The following is a 20,853-nucleotide window of genomic DNA, read 5'->3' on the forward strand; positions in this document are numbered from 1 at the left end:
TCTTTGGAGGACCTAAGCATGTGGCTGGGTTGAAGATGGTAGGCAGGAAAGCTGCCAGGAGGTATGTGAGTAATGAGACCCCTGTCTGCAACTAGTTCATCTTCAATTGGGAACAGAATTGCCCTCTATTCAGCAGTCTTATACTAAGCTTAAAATTTCACTTTCTTAATCCTGTGTTCTAATGTTTGTCCTCTGCCTTCCTGTCTTTCTGAGAACCTCAAACTTCTTTTATCTCTACTTTCCAAGAGTCCTAACCTACCTTCCATCCCTAGTAAAGTTTCTGTAGACAAATATCTATAAAACTGTGTTTGACTTTTCCTCCAGACCATGTATATAGTTACAGTACTGATAAACTGAAACTCAGATCTTTATAAAATAAAAACGGAAGCTTTATATACATCAGTAATGAACTATTGTGGACATTCATTCAACTTAGTGGAAATAACTTTTGAGAGAACATAGAACCTGCCAGATCTCTTTTTATTTTTTTTGTATATGTGTATCTTACCCTTTTCATTTTTAAAGTCTGTCAGCTGTGAGGAAAGTTCCATATTCACTAGTTTATCCTCAGACGCTAATGAAAGTAGTCTTTCTCTCATAACTGTAGATTATTGTATCAACATTAAATTATAAATAGAGAAACAGTTTGAATGACATTCATTTTCTGGGAGGGAAATTGTATGTTGTTTCAAATCATAGTCTGAAATGTTTATGGTGTAAATCCTTCCAAGGATATTTACATTTTTGAAGTCAGTATTTGATAACATTATATACCATTTCAGTAAAATGGGGGCATTTTTACATATTCTCTCCTAACCTTCTTCTTCAACAATATCAGCAATAACAACAACAAATTTCATTATTCTTATTTTTTCTAAGAGGGAATAAATATTAATAATATTAAAGTTATTAATAAATAATGTTAGCTCCATAATAAATATTAATGGAGCTAATATTAAAGTATTCTAATTTTTTGGCATCTAGGACTAAGACATTATAGCATTTTTAATTTGATTTGAACTTTGAAAATAAACATTTTCACTTTTTTTTTTTGGCCACATTGTGTGGCTTGTGGGATTTTAATTCCCCAACCAGGGGTTGAATCTAGGTGCTCAGCAGTGACAGCAGAGTCCTAAGCACTGGACCACCAGGGAATTTCTTCACTTTGTTTTTCATATATAGAAAATTTAGCTTCATTTCATTTGGGCATATTTAAAAAGATACTCTAACCAGAGATGATCTTTTCATCTAAATAATTTAAAAATTGGGAAATCTTTCTGTTATTAGGGGTTCATAATCTGCTAAATTCTCTCTGTGGTTAGTTTTCCTTGTTTTTATGTTGATGTTTCTGATGGCTCAGATGGTTAAAGAATCTGCCTGCAATGCGGGAGACCTGGATTCAACCCCTGGGTAGGGAAGATCACCTGGAGCAGGGAATGGCAACCCACTCCAGTATTCTTGCCTGGAGAATTCCATGGACAGAGGAGACTGACAGGCTGAAGTCCATGGGATTGCAAAACTGATTGACTAACAACTTTGACTTTATATTCTGAAGAGAGTTTCTAAATAAAGTTAAAAATTTTACTTTAAATAGAAGGGAGTATTTTTGATGTTACTAATGCCTCTGCTGTTATTAACTAACATTCAAGTGCTAATAGTGTGCCATGCACTGTGCATTGCGGAGTATTTTGTGGAGTATCTCAATCCTCTCCAAGACTTTATGGAAAAACTGAAGATGAATAATCAAAATAATTCGTGCAAGGTTTCACAGTTAATGGTGGCAGAGTTGGCATGTGCATGCTGTGTGCTAAGTCGCTTCAGTTGTGTCTGACTTTGTGTGACCCCATGAACTGTAGCCTGCCAGTCTCCTTTGAACATGGGAATTCTCCAGGCAGGAATACTGGAGTGGGTTGCCATGCCCTCCTCCGGGGGATCTTCCCGACCCAGGGATTGGACGTGCTTTTCTTATGTCTCCTGCATTGACTGGCGGGTTCTTTACCACCAGCGCCACCTGGGCAGAGTTGGCATACTTCCTTTCAAAGCTAGATCTATATGCCTTCAAAAACCTGTTTCCTCTCCTATTTTTCATTTGGTTGAGTTTGACTTTTGTTAAAGGTAAAATGTGAGTCTTTAATTGGAATTGTGCTTTAGTGAGTACAAAATTGAAGGCTAGCTCAAGTTTAGAGGAAGGGCAGAATAGAAAGCGAAGGGAGTTTGTTTTACTGTGATGACCAAGTGGGACTGAAAGTGGTTGTCCAGCTTAATTTAGTGAACCCTGTTTAAAAAGTAGGGGAGGTTTAACTTCTGATGAGTTTTTGTTTATATGCATGGGAGCAGCATGTTTCGGAGAAGGCAATGGCACCCCACTCCAGTACTCTTGCCTGGACTATCCCATGGACGGAGGAGCTTGGTGGGCTGCACTCCATGGGGTCGCTAAGAGTCGGACATGACTGAGCGACTTTACTTTCACTTTTCACTTTCACGCATTGGAGAAGGAAATGGCAACCCACTCCAGTGTTCTTGCCTGGAGAATGCCAGGGATGGGAGAGCCTGGTGGGCTGCCGTCTATGGGGTTGCACAGAGTTGGACACGACTGAAGCGACGCAGCAGCAGCAGCAGCATGTTTGGATTGAGAGTACTTTGCCCTTAGTGGGTTCTGTAACCCATAATGTGAAATGCTGATCAAACAGCATATTTTCTGTCACGCAGACTTGCTTCTAGAGGATGAGAGAGAGAGAAGGAAGTGTTTCTGGGATCATCACATGCATTCTTTTCCCTTTCCTCTGTTCTAGGGCAGTCAGGGATCAGCCTTTTCTCTAGGATGAGGTCTTCAGGTCCTTAGCTGATCCTATTTACACTGATTGTAAGCCTGCTTGTTTCCAGGTAGGAGGAGGAGAAAAAAGGCAGAAGAGTTGTGTAAGCTGGTGAACTAGAATCCAGCATTTCTAATAACATGTTTTTGGCATTTGATGAAACTGAGAACAGAGGGGGTTTTATGTGAACATTTCTGATTTAATCGTGACAAATACAAGCTATTCTAGAGTTGTTTAGAATTTAGAGACTAATGAAAAGCTAAAATCAAGGAGTTTTTGTTAGTCTAGGTAACTATAGGTTTTAATGGAGAAACTGTCTTCTCTTCTGGGGTGTTTTTTTTCAGTTTCCCCCTTGCTTGAAAGAAGGAACTACTTTGCCACCCCCTACCCCGACCCCCACCAAAAGCTTTTTAAAAACTTTGAAATTTGGATTTTTAACTGAAGCAGGCTTGTATACTTGGCCCACTTACTGTGATAAAAGGAGAGGAGGATAGAGGAAGCTAGATAATTTTGGAGAAAAGTTCTATAAACTGTTGTTAAGCCTTTTTTCTTTCTTTCTTTCTTTTTTTAAGAGAAATAACAATGAAACTTGAATTTACAGGAGTAATTTAATAGACTTGTATAACCACACTTTATTCTCATATTAACACAAGAAAGGAGAAAATGTCTGAGATTTTTCTTAAAGGTTGGAAATACTCTTAGCTAGTCTGCCATAAATACTAGTCAGTGATGTGATATAGGATGTAATAAAGGACTGATCTTAAAGTCTCAATGCCCTGGATGTGCATGTCTGTTCTGTGGTTGACACATAGCCTTTTATTAATCATTTACTTTTGTCTTATTAAATGTTAAAGTAAATGTTCATAATAGTTGAAAAGTATTGCTTAGTCAAGCAGTTTGCCAATACTACTACTAATGAATTATTAAAATCCAGTGTTTGGGGGAAATGCAAAAAAGTTGACAACTGATTTTGGGCCTAATGGTTTAGTATTTGATTTATCTTTTTGAACTTGATCTGTAATAATACAAAAACAACAGCACTGGACTTGGGGACAGGAGATGTGAGTTTGATGATACTTTTAATTAGTCCAGTGATTTGAGGGTAACTATGTAAGTTTTCCGAAATATAATTTCCTTTCAGCAAAATGAGAGATTGAGGTTGAGTAGTCTCGGTGTACTCGGTGTACACTCGCGGTGTGCCTATAGTATTATATGCATTAAATTACTACTACAAATTTAATGGTTTGTCTTGGAGAAGAATAGGGCATGTTTAACCTGTTTTAGAGAACAGTAGTGTTTTGTTTTTTTTAAAGAGTTGTAATAGTATATGTTTCCATGTAATAAAGGATATGCTGATTGCAAGTCCTACATTTTTACCTGCTCATTAAAATAGGTCTCTGGTAAGTATGATTCTGTGTGTTCGTCTTTATAACCCTAGTACAACTTCTGACACATAGTAGGTACCTAATTATTAGAATAAATAAATATATGCATAAAATGAATATATAAATAATCTATAATTCAAATCTACTTCCCTATAAGTTACTTTGAGAATTATGAAGTTTACTTCATTAGAAAAAGTAGGTACTCTTAAATATTGGTTGGGGAAAAGAAGAGTAAATTTGGAAACTTGGCTAGAGGAAGACATAGGTGTACTGAAGAGGCGCTTTTGTTCCTTGCACTATATTTTCTTTGGAATGAGTCAATGAAGGTACTGTATTAAAAGTGGTGGAACTATTTAAACTACAGGCTGGTTATTTTCATAGTCAAGGGAAATCCAGGGATGTTGAAGCTGGAATTAACTGTTTCAGCTCAGGCAGAGGGGAATAAAAAAAAGAGAGAGAGATGATAAAGTTTTCTGTAGTTAACAGGAAAAAAAACATGTTATATATGTATATTTATATATAAACACACACATCACACACACATATAATATACATTACATACACTCAGGTGAAATTTATTTACTGTAGTCATTCACTGAAAAGCTCATTATGTAGTTAATTTAACTTCTAATTATAAAGAACCTTTCAAGCTTAAAAATAGATATTAAAAAGGAAATAACTTGAGCATATAGGTATTCAATAGATATTTTATATTCTCCTTCCCAGTATAGTACTATGTCTAATTTAGAAGATATCTTTTCTTGAATTTAAAATGGTAAACATAAAAAATATGACTATAAAAACTAGCCTGAAACTACAGCTTGCAACTGGACTAAATTTTTTTCCTAAAAATTTTTTGTTTTCAATTTAAAGACAAGTGGTAAGAAAGCATCTTAAAATGTATGAATAAATCTGAATAACTAGTTCAATGTAAGATTTTTTTTCTGTAGTTTTACTGCCCCAGTCCATTTTCCAGGGAAGTGTTGCAGGGCTTTTAAGAATAGAACAGTCTTTCCTAAAGTGGTGCTAAGAGTCTGAATTTCTCTAGTTCTGATGAGTTGCTGCAAACTCTACTGAAGGGAAAAGTAAAGAATTGGGCTTTTTCATGTATATTTTCCAATTTAAGGAAGAAATAAAAATTAAGTATATGTATTTGAAATTTAAGTATATAAAATACACGTGTGTGTCTTTTTAAAAAAGTTGTTGTGTCATGAAATGTCTCTTCTCAAAGTAGAAAGACTTTGTAATAACACAACAGAGCACTTGTTAGAAAAATTCTTCTGTCTTATTTTTCTGTTGCTCAGTGTTACCCTTACAGTATTTCGTATATGGGAAGTTTTGGAAAATCCTGAATGTAGGGCTAAAGTGAATGATCGGCCTCCTGCTGTTTTTGTCCTTGACCTAAATTTGGCCAGTCTAGATTCTTTTCCTACTGCCAGGGTTCTGTGGCACTGTTGTACACGGCTGGCTCAGTGCATGGCATACCAAAGATGTCTGTCTGGCATTCCTATCTGAGAAAGCTCTGCAGTTGAAATGTGGCTAGTGCAACTGAGGAAATGAGTTTTAACTTTATTATGATTAATTTAGATTCCTATTTGGATAGCCACAAGTCACTAATGGCTACCATATTGGACAATTCCGATATATAATATTTCTGTCAGCACAGAACGTTCTCTTGGACAGCTCTGCTCTAGAGTTCTCTTACTAAGACGCCCATTGACTTGGCACCACTCTCTGAACAAGTAGACTGTTTTCCCAGAATTTTAATTTATAAAATGGAGATGGGGTGCGGATGCCCTTTGGATGCCAAGAATATTAATACGTGAACAAAAGCACTGTGCAGAACTTTGTTTCCTAAGGAAAAGTACATCTTAAAAGTACTGTGGAAAACTGGTGATGGCATTTCTTAGGGTAATAACTGTTAAAAGATGTCTAGTAACTGCTAGCACAATGGTTTGATTGAGAGGATTTATGCTAATATATCTTTGGAGGCTGTATAATCCATTATTACATTTTTCATTTAGGTACTTAAAGCTTTCACCAAAACACCCAGAATCAAATACTGCTGGAATGGACATCTTTGCCAAATTCTCTGCATATATCAAGAATTCCAGGCCAGAGGCTAATGAAGGTAAAAAAAAAAAAAAAAAACAAGTGGTTGAATTAGCAATGTAGAACCAGTCCCTCCTACCTACACCCCAAAAAACCTCCAAAACAAAACAAAACAAAAACAGGAACAAAGATCAGAAAACCCTATTATGACAGTGATTATAAATGATTACTTTGGAGGCCATTCCTTAAAGTATTAAAAACTAGCTTTCAGAGTTGATCAGAGATTTGATGATAAACCAGAGTAAGTCCTTAAATTGTTCTTTTTCTGTTTCTTTTTGATTAACTGTGCCTAGCATAAAGTGGGTGTGTGATTAAATATTTATTGAATGGATTTGTTCTTATATTCTTCTGAGAAGTTACCATGAAGGGAGCTATACAGAAAATTACAGTGTCTCAGAAACAATGGATTGGGTGGTTGTAGTGGTTGGAATAGATTGATATAGCTTAATTTAAACTATTGTTGGGTGCCAGGAACCTAAAGTCAGCCTGGGTGGATTTTTGTGCTAATTACCCTTATGGTTAATTGGAGTTTTTGGAGTTCCTCTAAGAGAGCATTTGGACACACCAGCCTTGCAAAGGTCTCTGTATGCTAAAACTAAGGTTTTCACTTCAAGTCCTATTTTCCTGGTGAGAATGGTTTGTGTAGTGCAGATGCTACCTCCTTCTTTTATTTATTAAAGGACACTGTCTTATTTCATTTAGCAAACTTACATATAGTAAAAGGAAAGTCTCTTTAAAAGAGGTCCCATTGAATGAACCTTGTCCTAACAACACCGTTCAGTCACTTCGCCTTTTCTTTGGGATGTTGAGCATTGTTCTTTCTGCCAAAAACTATATAGAGAGAGCATTAGTGTTTAATTAAAAGTAACAGTAATTACCAAAGCGCCAATTCCTAAAGACACTATATATAATCCATCATAATTTTAGACTGTTTGGTAGCTTCGGTGGGGTTCTTTGGGTGGAGTTTATGGCCCCAAATGAGCAAGAATACCAAAGGGAAAAAATATCAGTGCCAGTTGAGCAAGAATAAACATCTTTTAAAAAGTTGACACATTTGCCGATTTCCTTCTGTTATTTCGGTGGGTAGATTGCCAAGCTATTCAGGCTTTTAAAAATTACTATTAAATTTTTAAATTGCAGCATTTCACAATTTAGTATTGAATTTCAGTGGTTTCTGGAATGATATTCACTGCATGAAATCGTGTTTCTATAGGGAAAGGAAAAACTTTAGTGCTCAGGCCTGTCTTACATCTATTAAATGTGTTTGAGTAGCTGCCGTAGCTAGGGAGCAATTTTCCTTAGTAATTGTCTTTTTTTTTTTTTTTTTGACTAATGGTTCTGCATGAGTCTTTTATACACTCAGTAAACAGTTCACTGGGGCCCCTCCTATCCAGAGACAGTATCTCTCCTCTGTTCTACCTTCCTTCCTGCAGGTGACTGTTCTCTGTACACCCAGATGTTCTTGCTGAACATCTTCTATGAACTTGTTCTATGAACTCTCTTAAAGTCATAATGTTTTTATTTCTCAGCGTGGCTCTTGGAAACTAGAGGGTGGTTGAAATTTCTTTTGATGCTTGGTAAAGAGGAGAGGGAAATAAAATGTGTCTGCTTTAAAAAAAAAATTGCTTTGAGGGCTGGGAATGGGGGAGGAGACTAGGGAAGAAAGTGACTCACTTAAGTATAACTTTGTATTCTATTTTTTCCTATCAATTTGTTCCTGTCTTAAGTAGCCACCTACATTTACTGTCCTTTGAATGCTGTAACCAATAAGAACAAACAACATAGTGGATTATACCACACATAACTTAGAAGGCTTTTTATATTAAATTACCTATTGGTAAATAAGAATTCCAGTTGCCAAGCAACTTCCCCCCACACTGCCATGAGACTTTAGAAAACAGTATTCCAAATCACTTTGGAGCTTACTGGGTCTCCCTTGTGTATGTTTGTTGCAGGTCTTTTATCTGTCTGTTTAGTACAATTAAATACCTTAAATAAGCCTTAATGATCTACCTCCTTATTCCTCCAAATAATAAACAGCCTACATACACATTGATAAATTTTTTATTTTACATGGTAAATTAAAGTAGGCAAGTCTTTGATTGGTTTTTAAAACCCATTAAATATTTCAGAAAATTCAGTGTGTTTGGACAGTTTTAAGGCCTTTTAGGACCTACTTCTATCTATGTAAGGGATTAGATGTTTGGATACTTTAGCAGTTGGGCTAGTGAAACAGAAGGGCCAATGCTTATATCAGGGTACAGAGTAAATAAAAAAGATTTAGAGAATAAAATAAAGGAAACATAGATAGATAAAACATATAATTCTTTAGTAACATGTAAAGGTGACCGAGAGTAACTGTGTTTTCTTTTGAAACATTAAAGGAGAAATTAATGGGTAATTACTTTTATGGGATGGGTTAGGTATGACCTGTCCCAGATCTCACACTTTTTTTTTCCAATTCTGTGATGTCCTTAATTTATATAATTTATTAAGCTCCCAAATGTAACCCATAGATAATTTGTTAGTCTGTTGATGTTTATAATATTCTTAAGAGGTCAGTGAATTTAGCAATGATGAATCTGCCATTATATCCTCAGAGGCATATTCCATAATGTCTCAATTCCCATTTTTAGATGGAGGCAAGGAATCTTTAGGTTCTGATTAGTTCCTTTTTATTCAAAGTTTATTCTCCCTCCCTGTTTACCTCCTCTCTTGTGCTGCCTGCCCTCCGCCAAAAAGTGTGTGAAATAGAGGATGATTGTTCATCATTGTAGCAGTGAAACTGTATTGGGTATTTAATCGTTTTTAAGTACCTAATACCTCTCTCTGTTTTCTGCCAACATGTTACCAGATCTTTAAAAATTGCTTGTGTAAGATTACCTCTTTATTAAAACTAGCAGTAGCTTTAAAATAGTTTTATTGATGTAAGTGCACATAATTTTTTTCTTCACTATAAATTATATTCTTTTTCTGTAACAGAAATTGTCTTGTTATAGTTAATGCCTTCTGCCTTGTTCTTACTCATTCAAATTACACAATTCATAGAGTAATTCATGCTTATTGAAGAAGTTAAAATAGTACAGAAATTAATAAAACTTCAGTGTCCTTTTTGAGTCAATCATATAACCTGTTCCCCAACAGTTAGGATGTCTCCTTCTTTTTTCTGTGCACACATATTGTACTTAAATGTGTATTTGTGTGTGTATGTGTGTGTGTGTACACACACAGCAGTTGTCTTTATCATGTATTATATGGTAGAAATACTTCCATTTCAAAGTGTAGATCTCCCTCACTTTAAGAAATGCTGCTTAATATTCCATAATATGGATATTTTTGGTTAACTATTTCACTACTGACATTTAGAGTGCCTCAAGTTTTTTCATTATGACAAACTGTGCTGCCTCTGATGTCCTTGTGCTAGATTTCAAATAGGTCAAAAGATTTTGTTCTCCAAAGACTATACCAGTTTATCATCCCACCGTGAAGGTATTCATATCCCCACACTTCTGATCCTGGTGTGTTTGTGTGTTTGTGAGAGTGTTTGTTAATATTTTTATTTTTCACAATTAAATTTAAAAATGATTTGTATAGCCTCTGTTGTACTTCGTAATTTTTTTTTGAGAACTTTTGAAATACCTTCTTAGAGATACAGCATTAATACAGTAGGGTATTAGAGAATAATAGTGCTTGTTATTAGTTACAAAAGACAAGGAGCTTAAAAAAGGAGTTACTTTCTTTTTTTTAATATAAATTTATTGATTTTAATTGGAGGCTAATCACTTTACAATATTGTATTGGTGTTGCCGTACAGCAACATGAAAGGAGCTACTTTCTATTACTTTACAATATTGTATTGTTTCGCCATACAGCAGCACGAAAGGAATTACTTTCTGATGGCCTGCTACTGCCTCCTAGTGGTTACCCTTGAGATTTTCATCTTAACCAACTTCAAATGCCTCTGTGCTGGTTTGTCTTCAAAACTTTATTATGTTTATTAAATGATGTTCTTTAGTTCTTGTTACCTCATTTTTTAGTTCTCGTTACCTCATTTTTCATTTTTATCCATTCCTTATATTGTTACATAAAAATTGTATCAAACTAATTCATCCTTCTTTGTTTTCTTTAATACACCCTTTATTCCAGCATTCTTAACTATGAAAAATCACTAACACTGGCCGAGTACAGCAAGTCGACTTCATTGCAGGTATTTTGCTAAGTCCAAAATTACAGGGCAGCAATTGTAATGTTCTGTTAGCCTCTGAATTTTAGTGCCTTACAGCTACAAATGTAAACACTGTACATTAGAGACCTTGTAAATTTAGGATATTTTATTTTTCTTTTGGATACTTTTGAGAATTAATTCAGGAAAAGGATTTATTTAGAGCAGATCAGAGATCGTAAACTTGCTTAGACTGGTCATGCCACTCAAGTGCCGTTTGAGACATTATTTCAGTGTTTGAATTCCTTATTATCTTTCCTTGTAGGCCACTATCCTGTTCATTGTAATCTGATCAAAGAACAAGTCCTTGTATCTAATGTGTATTTATTCTGTATTCACTGCTTTTGACAGAAGCATATTGAATCTTCAAAAGTGAAAGCAAGCACTTCCAAGTATTTTATTTTTGCCTCAAGATCTGACACATATTTACAGCCCTGGAGCCATATAAGGGCTTCCCTGATAGCTAAGTTGGTAAAGAATCTGCTTGCTATGCAGGAGACCCTGGTTCGATTCCTGGGTCAGGAAGATCCTCTGGATCCATATACTTGCTAACTAGTCAGCTTTTTCTTACTTCCTCCTCTATGAGCCTCTGAAATTTACAGTTCACTTTATAATATTCAGGGAGTTGTAACAAGTCAAATTCCAAGATGTCAGATGTCTCCTTTCTTTGATGTTGAGAAAGGGCAAATTCTCTTCTCCTTTATCTCAGTATCTATAAGATAGGATAATATCTACTTTATGTCCTGTGGCTGCTCTGAGAATCAGTTCTCTTAACATATGTTCATCAAGTTTTTCAACTGAACAATAAGAAAGTAATGATTGTTTTTTATTTATGAATTTTAAATGGTAAAGGCAAAACAGACATTTTCAAATAAACAGAAACCAAACATTCATGTTAGCAGGCTCATACTAAATGAAATACTGCTAAAAGTAGCTTTTCAGGCAGAAGGAAAATGATTTCAAATGAATACCCAGAGATGTAGGAAGGAAGAGAAACCAAAAAGTAGTACAAATATATTACAAAATATAAATGAATACTGTCTGTATAGAACAGTAGTAACTTCTGAGATTTAAAATATATGTCAAATTAATAGAAAAACCAATAGTAGCATGTGAGTGAAGTGAAGTCACTCAGTTGTGTCTGACTCTTTGCGAGCCCATGGACTGTATAGTCCATGGAATTCTCCAGGCCAGAATATTGGGGTGGGTAGCCTTTTCCTTCTCCAGGGCATCTTCCCAACCTAGGGACTGAACCCAGGTATCCTGTATTGCAGGTGGATTCTTTACCAGCTGAGCCACAAGGGAAGCCCAGGTGAGACAGGAAGGCAGTTAAATACAGTTAGAGTGTTCTAGGGCTCTTGTATTATCCTGAAAATGGTAAAAGTTATAATTAAGCTTTGGTAAGTCAAGGAAACATTCTAGCCAAAAAAATGTGTAATACATGAGTGAGGGAGAAATGAATAATAATATATATATTTTAATTAATCCAAAAGAAGGCAAGAAAGTAGAAGAGAACAAGAATAGGCAAATAGAAAACAAATGTATGATGGCAGTTCTAAACCAAAGTTTGTTTAGATGTAAATGATTCAGATACTCCCAAGTAGAAAACAAAATTTGCTAACAGGATTAAAAATAGTTGTTTTTGTACAAGAAGAAATACTCCCCCTTCACACACATTTGAAATACACACAGATAGATAGACAGATCATCAGACCCAGGAAAGTTGAATGTAACAGTGTAAATACTAACCAAAAGAAAGATGGTAAAGCTATATAGACGTTGCACAAAGTAGACTTTGAGGAAAGAAGCATTGCTAGAGATAATGAAACATGTTTCAGAATGATTTAAAAAGATCAATCTACCAAGAAAATAAAATAACTCTAGATTTATATTTATAAATAAATTCACTACCCTGGCCTGGAGAAGTCCATGGACTGTATAGTCCATGGGATCACAGAGTCGGACATGACTGAGCGACTTTCCCTTTCACCCTCAAAATATATAAACCAGATTGACTGAGCTAAAAGAGAAATAAACCAATCCACAATCTTGGTGGGAGATCTTAACTGACTCCTTTAGTAACTGTTAGAATCTGCCAAAAAGAAAAATTCAGTGAGAATATAGAAGAATTGAATAAGACAGTAAACAAGTTTAATCTCACTGATGTTATAAATTTAATCTCACAGTGCCCCCAAACTGCAGAATATACCCTTGTGTTTCAAATGCACATGAAACACAGAATTGACTGTAAAGCTGATGTGTGTGTGTGTGCTTAGTCACCCAGTCGTGTCTGACTCTTTGCAACGCCGTGGACTATATAGCCTGCCAGGCTCCTCTGTCTATGGGGATTCTCCAGGTGAGAATACTGGAGTGGGTTGCCATGCCCTTCTCGAGGGGATCTTCCCAACCCAGGAATTGAACCCAGGTCTCCCACACTGCAGACAGATTCTTTACTATCTGAGCCACTCAGTTCAGTTCAGTTCAGTTCAGTTGTGTCTGACACTCTGCAACCCCATGAACTGCAGCATGCAGGCCTCCCTATCCATCACCAACTCCTGGAGTTTACTCAAACTCATGTCCATTGAGTTGGTGATGCCATCCAACCATCTCATCCTCTGTTGCCCCCTTCTTCTCCCACCTCAATCTTTCCCAGCATCAAGGTCTTTTCCAGTGAGTTAGTTCTTCACATCAGGTGGCCAACGTATTAGAGTTTCAGCTTCAGCATCAGTCCTTCCAATGAACACTCAGGACTGATTTCCTTTAGGATGGACAGGTTGGATCTCCTTGCTGTCCAAGGGAGTCTCAAGAGTCTTCTCCAACACTGCAGTTCAAAAGCATCAATTCTTGGGTGCTCAGCTTTCTTTACAGTACAACTCTCACATCCATACCTGACTACTGAAAAACCGTAGCTTTGACTCGATGGACCTTTGTTGGCAAAGTAATGTCTCTGCTTTTTAATATGCTGTCTAGGTTGGTCGTAACTTTTCTGCCAAGGAGCAACATCTTAATTTCATGGCTGCAGTCACCATCTGCAGTGGTTTTGGAGCCCCGAAAAATAGTCTGTCACTGTTTTCACTGTTTCCCTATCTATTTGCCATGAAGTGGTCGAACCAGATGCCATGATCTTAGTTTTCTGAATGTTGAGCTTTAAGCCAACTTTTTCACTCTCTTTCACTTTAATCAAGAGGCTCTTTAGTTCTTCTTCGCTTTCTGCCATAAGGGTGGTGTCATCTGCATATTTAAGGTTATTGATATTTCTCCCAGCAAACTTGATTCCGTCTTGTGCTTTATCCAGCATTTCTCATGATATACTCTGCATATAAGTTAAATAAACAGGGTGACAATATACAGCCTTGACTTACTCCTTTCCTGATTTGAAACCAGTCTGTTGTTCCTTGTCCAGTTCTAACTGTTCCTTCCTGACCTGTATACAGATCTCTCAAGAGGCAGGTCAGGTGGTCTGGTATTCTGAGCCTCTAGGGAAACCCATAAAGCTGAACCATAAAGCACATCTGAAAAATTTTCCGAAAGAAATTGCATCATATCAACCACAAAGAAAATAAGCTAGATATTGGTAGCAAAACTACAGCTAGAAAATTTCTACATGTTTGAAAAATAAGCAGTGTCTTTCTGAATAACCCACGGGTTGAAGAATAACATGATGAAAATATACCACGTCTAAACTTATATGCTATCATTTGGGCTTCCCAGGTGGTGCTAGTGGTAAAGAATCCACCTGCCAGTGCAGGAGACACAAGAGATGCAGGTTCAATTCCTGGGTTGGGAAGATCCCCTGGAGTAGGAAGTAACCACCCATTCTAGTATTCTTGTCTGGAAAATTCTATGGACAGAGGAGCCTGGCAGGCTACAGTGTGTGGGGCCATAAAGAGTCTGACAAAACTGAGTGTACACACATACACACACAAAGCTTCTTTAGAGGAAAATTTATAGCTCTAAATCCGTATATTAGAAAAAAAGAGCTAAAAATTGGTAACCTTAAAGTATCCACCTCAGGGATTTAGTTAGATCAGCAAATTAAACCCAAGAAAGTAGAAGGAATGAGATACTCAAAGAATAGAATTTTATGAAATAGAAGAAAACTAGGAGAGGATTAGCAAAGCTAAAAGTTCTTTGAAAAGTATAATAAGAAAATTGATAAATTCTTCACAGGAAAAATCAAGTAAAAGAAGGTAATAACCATTATTAGCAATGAAAGGGAATTACTACAGATCTTACATTTAAATGATTTGGGGAGGATATTATGAAAATGTTTATGTTTATAAATTTGAAAACACTTGCATAAATTTACAGAGAGTACCATGTAAGAAAATTATTACAAGAAGTGATTCAAGATGTGAATTCTCTTATATCTATAATTAAAAACCATCTCACAAAGATGGCTTCACTGATGAACTCTTCTAAGTATTTGGGGAAGATGTAACATCAGTCTTGCATATACTCTTCCAGGAAACAGAAAAGAGGAAATACGTCTGAGCTTGCTTTTTAAGGTCAAACGATAGAAAAACATCAAAAGGAAGGAGTCTTTCAGGCCAGTCTCTCTCAAACAGTCATAAAAGGCTAAAACAAAATATGCCAGATCCAGCAATATGATAAAAGATCATATATATAGTCAAGTTGAGTTTAATTCAGGAATGGAAGATTGGACATTCAAAAAAATCTATTCAAATTGTCACAATAATAGAATACAAGAGAAAAACTATGATATTATTTCAATTGATGCAGAAAAAGTACTTGATAAAATTTAATACTATTAAAATGTTTATTAAAAAAAATAAACTATATATAGCAAGGAATTTCCCTAATCTGACAGAGAATCCACAGAAAAGTCATACTTAATAGAGGAATAGTGAAAGATTTCCTCTTCAAACCAAAACTAGAACACAGTGCTACTGTCACCACTTCTGTTAGCATTGTATTGGTGGTTTTGACCAGCATAATAGGCAAGAAAAAGTAATGCATTATATGAGACTTGTGAAAGAAGGGATAAATTTGTCATTATTCTTAATATAATCAAAAATGTAGAAAATCCAAAGTAATCTACAGACATACCCTAGGAATTAAAAAAAAGTGAATTATCAGAGTGATTGCATATGAGGCTATTATAAAAATGAGTTTTATTTGTGCCTGCTAGCAAGAAGCATTAGAAAATGTGATAAAAATATTTATACAATAAAAAATATAAGATATTTAGGAATAAACTTAACAAAAATGGACAAGACTTCTGCATAGAAAACAGAAGAAATCTCTTTTAATTTCATAAAATTGAATAAAATTTTAAAAAATGATATTCATAGATTGGGACACTCAAAATTATAAAGATGCCAGTTCTCAAATTGAAGTTGTGTTGAATCTATAGATCATTCAGAAGTTCAACAGTTTGTGTGTGTGTCTACGTGTGCTTACACACATGTAAATTAACACGCTAATTCTACAGTTTATGAGGGAAATGTAAGGAGCCAGGAATAGTCAAGATGATCTTGAAGAAAGATGTGTTTGAAAACTTATACTGCCTGATATCAGGATGTGTTGTAAAGGTACAGTAGCTAAAACAGTGTGGTATTAACAGAAGGATAGACAAATAGAACAAAAAACAGAATGCAGAGTCAAAAAACATCCCTCTATACACAATCAATTCTAAGTGGATTAGAGATATAAATATACTTGGTAAAATATCTTCCAGAAGATAATGGAGAATAGCTTCATAATTTGCCTTTAGATAACCAAGGCAAACCATTCAGTATCACAGTAATCCAAATCTATGCCTCAACCAGTAATGCTGAAGAAACTGAAGGTGAACGGTTCTGTGAGGACCTTCTAGAACTAACACCAAAAAAAGATGTCCTTTTCATCATAGGGGACTAGAATGCAAAAGTTGGAAGTCAAGAGATTTCTGGAGTAACAGGCAAGTTTGGCCTTGGAATACAAAATGAAGCAGGGCAAAGGCTAACAGAGTTTTGCGAACAGAACGCAGTAGTCATAGCAAGCGCCCTCTTCCAACAACACAAGAGATGACTCTACACATGCACATCACCAGGTGGTCAATACCGAAATCAGATTGATTATATTCTTTGTAGCTGGAGATGGAGAAGTCTATACAGTCAGGAAAAACAAGACCAGAAGCTGATTGTGGCTCAGATCATGAACTCCTTAATGCCAAGTTGAGACTTAAATTGAAGAAAGTTGGGGAAACCACTAGTGGTTTTCAGGTATGACCTAAATCAAATCCGTTATGATTGATAATACAGTTCAGTTCAGTCGCTCAGTCGTGTCTGACTCTTTGTGACCCCATGAATTGCAGCACGCCAGGCCTCCCTGTCCATCACCAGCTCCCGGAGTTCACTCAAACTCACGTCCATCGAGTTGGTGATGCCATCCAGCCGTCTCATCCTCTGTCGTCCCCTTCTCCTCCTGCCCCCAATCCCTCCCAGCATCAGAGTCTTTTCCAGTGAGTCAACTCTTTGCATGAGGTGGCCAAAGTACTGGAGCTTCAGCTTTAGCATCATTCCTGCCAAAGAACACCCAGGACTGATCTCCTTTAGAATGGAGTGGTTGGATCTCCTTGCAGTCCAAGGGACTCTCAAGAGTCTTCTCCAACACCACAGTTCAAAGTGACAAATAGATTCAAGGAATTAGATCTGATAGAGTGCCTGAAGAACTATGGACAGAGGTTCATGACATTGTACAGGAGGCAGTGATCAAGGCCATCTACAAGAAAAGGAAATGCAAAAAGGCAAAATGGTTGTCTGAGGAGGCCTTACATATAGCTGAGAAAAGAAGAGAAGAGAAAGGCAAAGGAAAAAAGGAAAGATATACCATTTGAATGCAAAGTTCCAAAGAATAACAAGAAGAGGGATAAGGTCTTCCTCAGTGATCAATGCAAAGAAATAGAGAAAACAACAGAATGGGAAAGACTAGAGATCTCTTCAAGAAAATTTAGAGATACTAAAGGAATATTTCATGCAAAGTTGGGCACAATAAAGGACAAATGGTATGGACCTAACAGAAGCAGAAGATATTAAGAAAAGGTGGCAAGAATACACAGAAATATCTTAATGACCCAGATAACCATGATGATCACTCACCTAGAGCCAGACATCTTGGAATGTGAAGTCAAGTGGGCCTTAGGAAGCATCACTACAAATAAAGCTAGTGGAGGTGATGGAATTCCAGTTGAGCTATTTCAAATCTTAAAAGATGATGTTGTGAAAGTGCTGCACTCAATATGCCAGCAAATTTGGAAAACTCGGCAGTGGCCACAGGACTGGAAAAGGTCAGTTTTCATTCCAATCCTAAGGAAAGGTAATGCCAAAGAATGCTCAAACTACTGCACAATTGCGCTCATCTCACACTCTAGCAAAGTAACGCTCAAAATTCTCCAAGCCAGGCTTCAACAGTATGTGAACTATGAACTTCCAGATATTCAAGCTGGATTTAGAAAAAGCAAAGGAGCCAGAGATCAAATTGCCATCATCCATTGGATCATCGAAAAAGCAAGAGAATTCCAGAAAAACATCTACTTCTGCTTTATTGACTATGCCAAAGCCTTTGACTGTGTGGATCACAACAAACTGTTGAAAATTCCCAAGAGATGGGAATACCAGAGCACCTTACCTGCCTCCTGAGAAATCTGTATGCAGGTCAAGAAGCAACAGTTAGAACTGGACATGGAACAATGGACTGGTTCCAAATCGGGAAAGGAGTACGTCATGGATGTATATTGTCACCGTACTTATTTAACTTATTTGCAGAGTACATCATGCAAAATGCCAGGCTGGATGAAGCACAAGCTGGAATCAAGATTGCCAGGAGAAATATCAATAACCTCAGATGTGCAGATGACACTACCTTATGGCAGAAAGCAAAGAGGAATTGAACAGCCTCTTGATGAAAGTGAAAGAGGAGAGTGAAAAAGTTGGCTTAAAGCTCAGCATTCAGAAAACTAAGATCATGGCATCTGGTCCCATCACTTCATGGCAAATGGATGGGGAAACAATGAAAATAGTGACAGACTTTTTATTTTGGGGGGCTCAAAAATCACTGCAGATGGTGACTGCAGCCATGAAATTAAAAGACGCTCCTTGGCAGAAAAGTTAGGAGCAACCTAGACATCATATTAAAAAGCAGAGACATTACTTTGCCCACAAAGGTCTGTCTAGTTAAAGCTATGGTTTTGCCAGTAGTCATGTATGGATGTGAGAGTTAGACCATAAAGAAAGCTGAGTGCCAAGGAATTGATGCATCTGAGCCATGGGGTTGGAGAAGACTCTTGAGAGTCCCTTGGACTGCAGGGAGATCCAATCAGTCCATCCTAAAGAAAATCAGTCCTGAATATTCATTGGAAGGACTGATGCTGAAGCTGAAACTCCAATACTTTGGCCACCTGATGCGAAGAACTGATTCATTGGAAAAGACCATGATGCCGGGAAAGACTGAAGCCAGAAGGAGAAGGGGCTGACAGAGGATAAGATGATTGGATGGCATCACCAACTCGATGGACATGAGTTTGAGTAAAGTCTGGGAGTTGGTGATGGACAGAGAGGCCTGGTGTGCTGCAGCCCATCGGGTTGTAAAGAGAGACACGACTGAGCAGCTGAACTGAACAGAAGGTTTCTTAAGCTGAACACAAAGTACTGATCATAAAAGAAAAAAATAAATGGGACTACATTAGGTTTAGTGATTTATGTTCATCAGAAGTCATCATTAAGCAAGTGAAAAGCAAGAAGGAATGTGTAATACATGGAAGCACAAAGAATTTGCATCTGCAGTATATAAAAAAACTGCAAGTCAGTACAACAGATAGTCCAAGAGAAAACTGAGCAAACAGCACTTTACAAAAAGCAGATATCCAAAGAGGCAATAAAGAGGAAAAGATTAAAACCAAATCTGTCATCCTCAAAAAGGGTTAAAATTAAAGAGACTATACCAAATGTTGAAGTTGTGAAGTCACTGGAACGTCCGTACCTGCTGCTTGCTGTGCTGAACTTGGAAAACTGATCAATTCCTACTACAATTGGATGCACGCATACCCTATAACCTACACCTCCACTTAAAAAAGCTGAAGGGACCTCCCTGGTGGTCCAGGGGCTAAGACTCCACACTCCCACTGAAGGGATCACCACGAGAGTCTTTTGTTGATCAGCTTCTCTATACCACTTTCATTTTCCCAGGTATAAACTCAGAGAGTGGGGACCTTTTATGTTTTATTCAGTAGTGAATTTAATGACGCTTAGAACAAAACTTGGCATATACTAGGGCTTCAGTTTGTGTTTTGTTGAATACTTCTGTCCTTTTTCCATATTCAGCTTGGTTTCCAAGCTCAGAAGGTTTTTATCTCTTATGTACTTCTAAAACCCTTTTTATACCTACAGCCATCTACCTAAGACCACCATCTATTGTCTGGACTGCTTTGAAGGGATCAAGGGATGAGTTGGGGGGAGCAGTCTGGAGCAAGTGTTGTGTTTGGACATTTATGTTGCTGGTGAAATATCTAGTATATAGCATGTAAAGCTTTCCCTTTTTCTGTAATGGATCCAACTTTATTCAAACTTACAAGTAATACAGAGTGTCACCTTATGATTTTAACTTTCTTTTATGGCAAGTACATGTACTGTACTCATCATTGTGAACTCATCTATTCTGGGGGTGGGAGATACAGGTGGGTTGAGAAGATAAAAGGTAAAAAAAAAAATTTTTTTTAAAGGGATAAGCAAGGGTCTGTCTTTGTTACTTCATACCCATTCTAATGGTGTTCCCATCCCCTCTTTGCTAAGGGTCACCGACCTTGACTTTCTAAATATGCAGAGGGGCTGCATGCTACTGTTCTCTGAATTATAATAATTTTAGCATCTTAATGTATTTTGCGGGCTTCCTTGATGGCTCAGCGGTAAAGAATCCACCTGCCAGTGCAGGAGATGCAGGTTTGACCCCTGGGTCAGGAAGATCCTCTGTAGAAGGAAATGGTAACCCACTCCATTAGTAATGGAGTAAATCCCATGGTAAATCCCATGGACAGAAGAGCCTGGTGGGCTACAGTCTACAGGGTTGCAAAGAGTCACATCCGACTTAGTGAATAGACAGCAACAAACTCTATTTTGCTGAAAGTGAAATCGCTCAGTTGTATCCGACTCTTTGCGACCCCATAGACGGTAGCCTACCAGGCTCCTCCTTCCATGGGATTTTCCAGGCGAGAGTGCTGGAGTGGGTTGCCATTTCCTTCTCCAAAGGATCTTCCTGACCCAGGGATTGAACCTGGGTATCCCGCATTGCAGGCAGACGCTTTACCGTCTGAGCCACCAGGGAA

At 37.1% G+C, this 20,853-nt stretch overlaps 1 protein-coding gene across 1 annotated transcript in view; it reads left to right on the top strand.

Annotated features, from left to right (window-relative positions):
- The window catches only part of CLIC4 (chloride intracellular channel 4), a 39,500-nt gene that overhangs the window by 12,980 nt on the left and 5,667 nt on the right, over positions 1–20,853 (top strand). The window contains exon 3 of the mRNA XM_010830070.1: positions 6,223–6,329. Within this exon, the coding sequence (XP_010828372.1) occupies positions 6,223–6,329 (107 nt within the window). The remainder of the gene's footprint in view (positions 1–6,222; positions 6,330–20,853) is intronic.

Source organism: Bison bison, unplaced genomic scaffold (genome assembly GCF_000754665.1).
Source record: "Bison bison bison isolate TAMUID 2011002044 unplaced genomic scaffold, Bison_UMD1.0 scf7180017864516, whole genome shotgun sequence".
Lineage (NCBI taxonomy): Eukaryota > Metazoa > Chordata > Mammalia > Artiodactyla > Bovidae > Bison > Bison bison.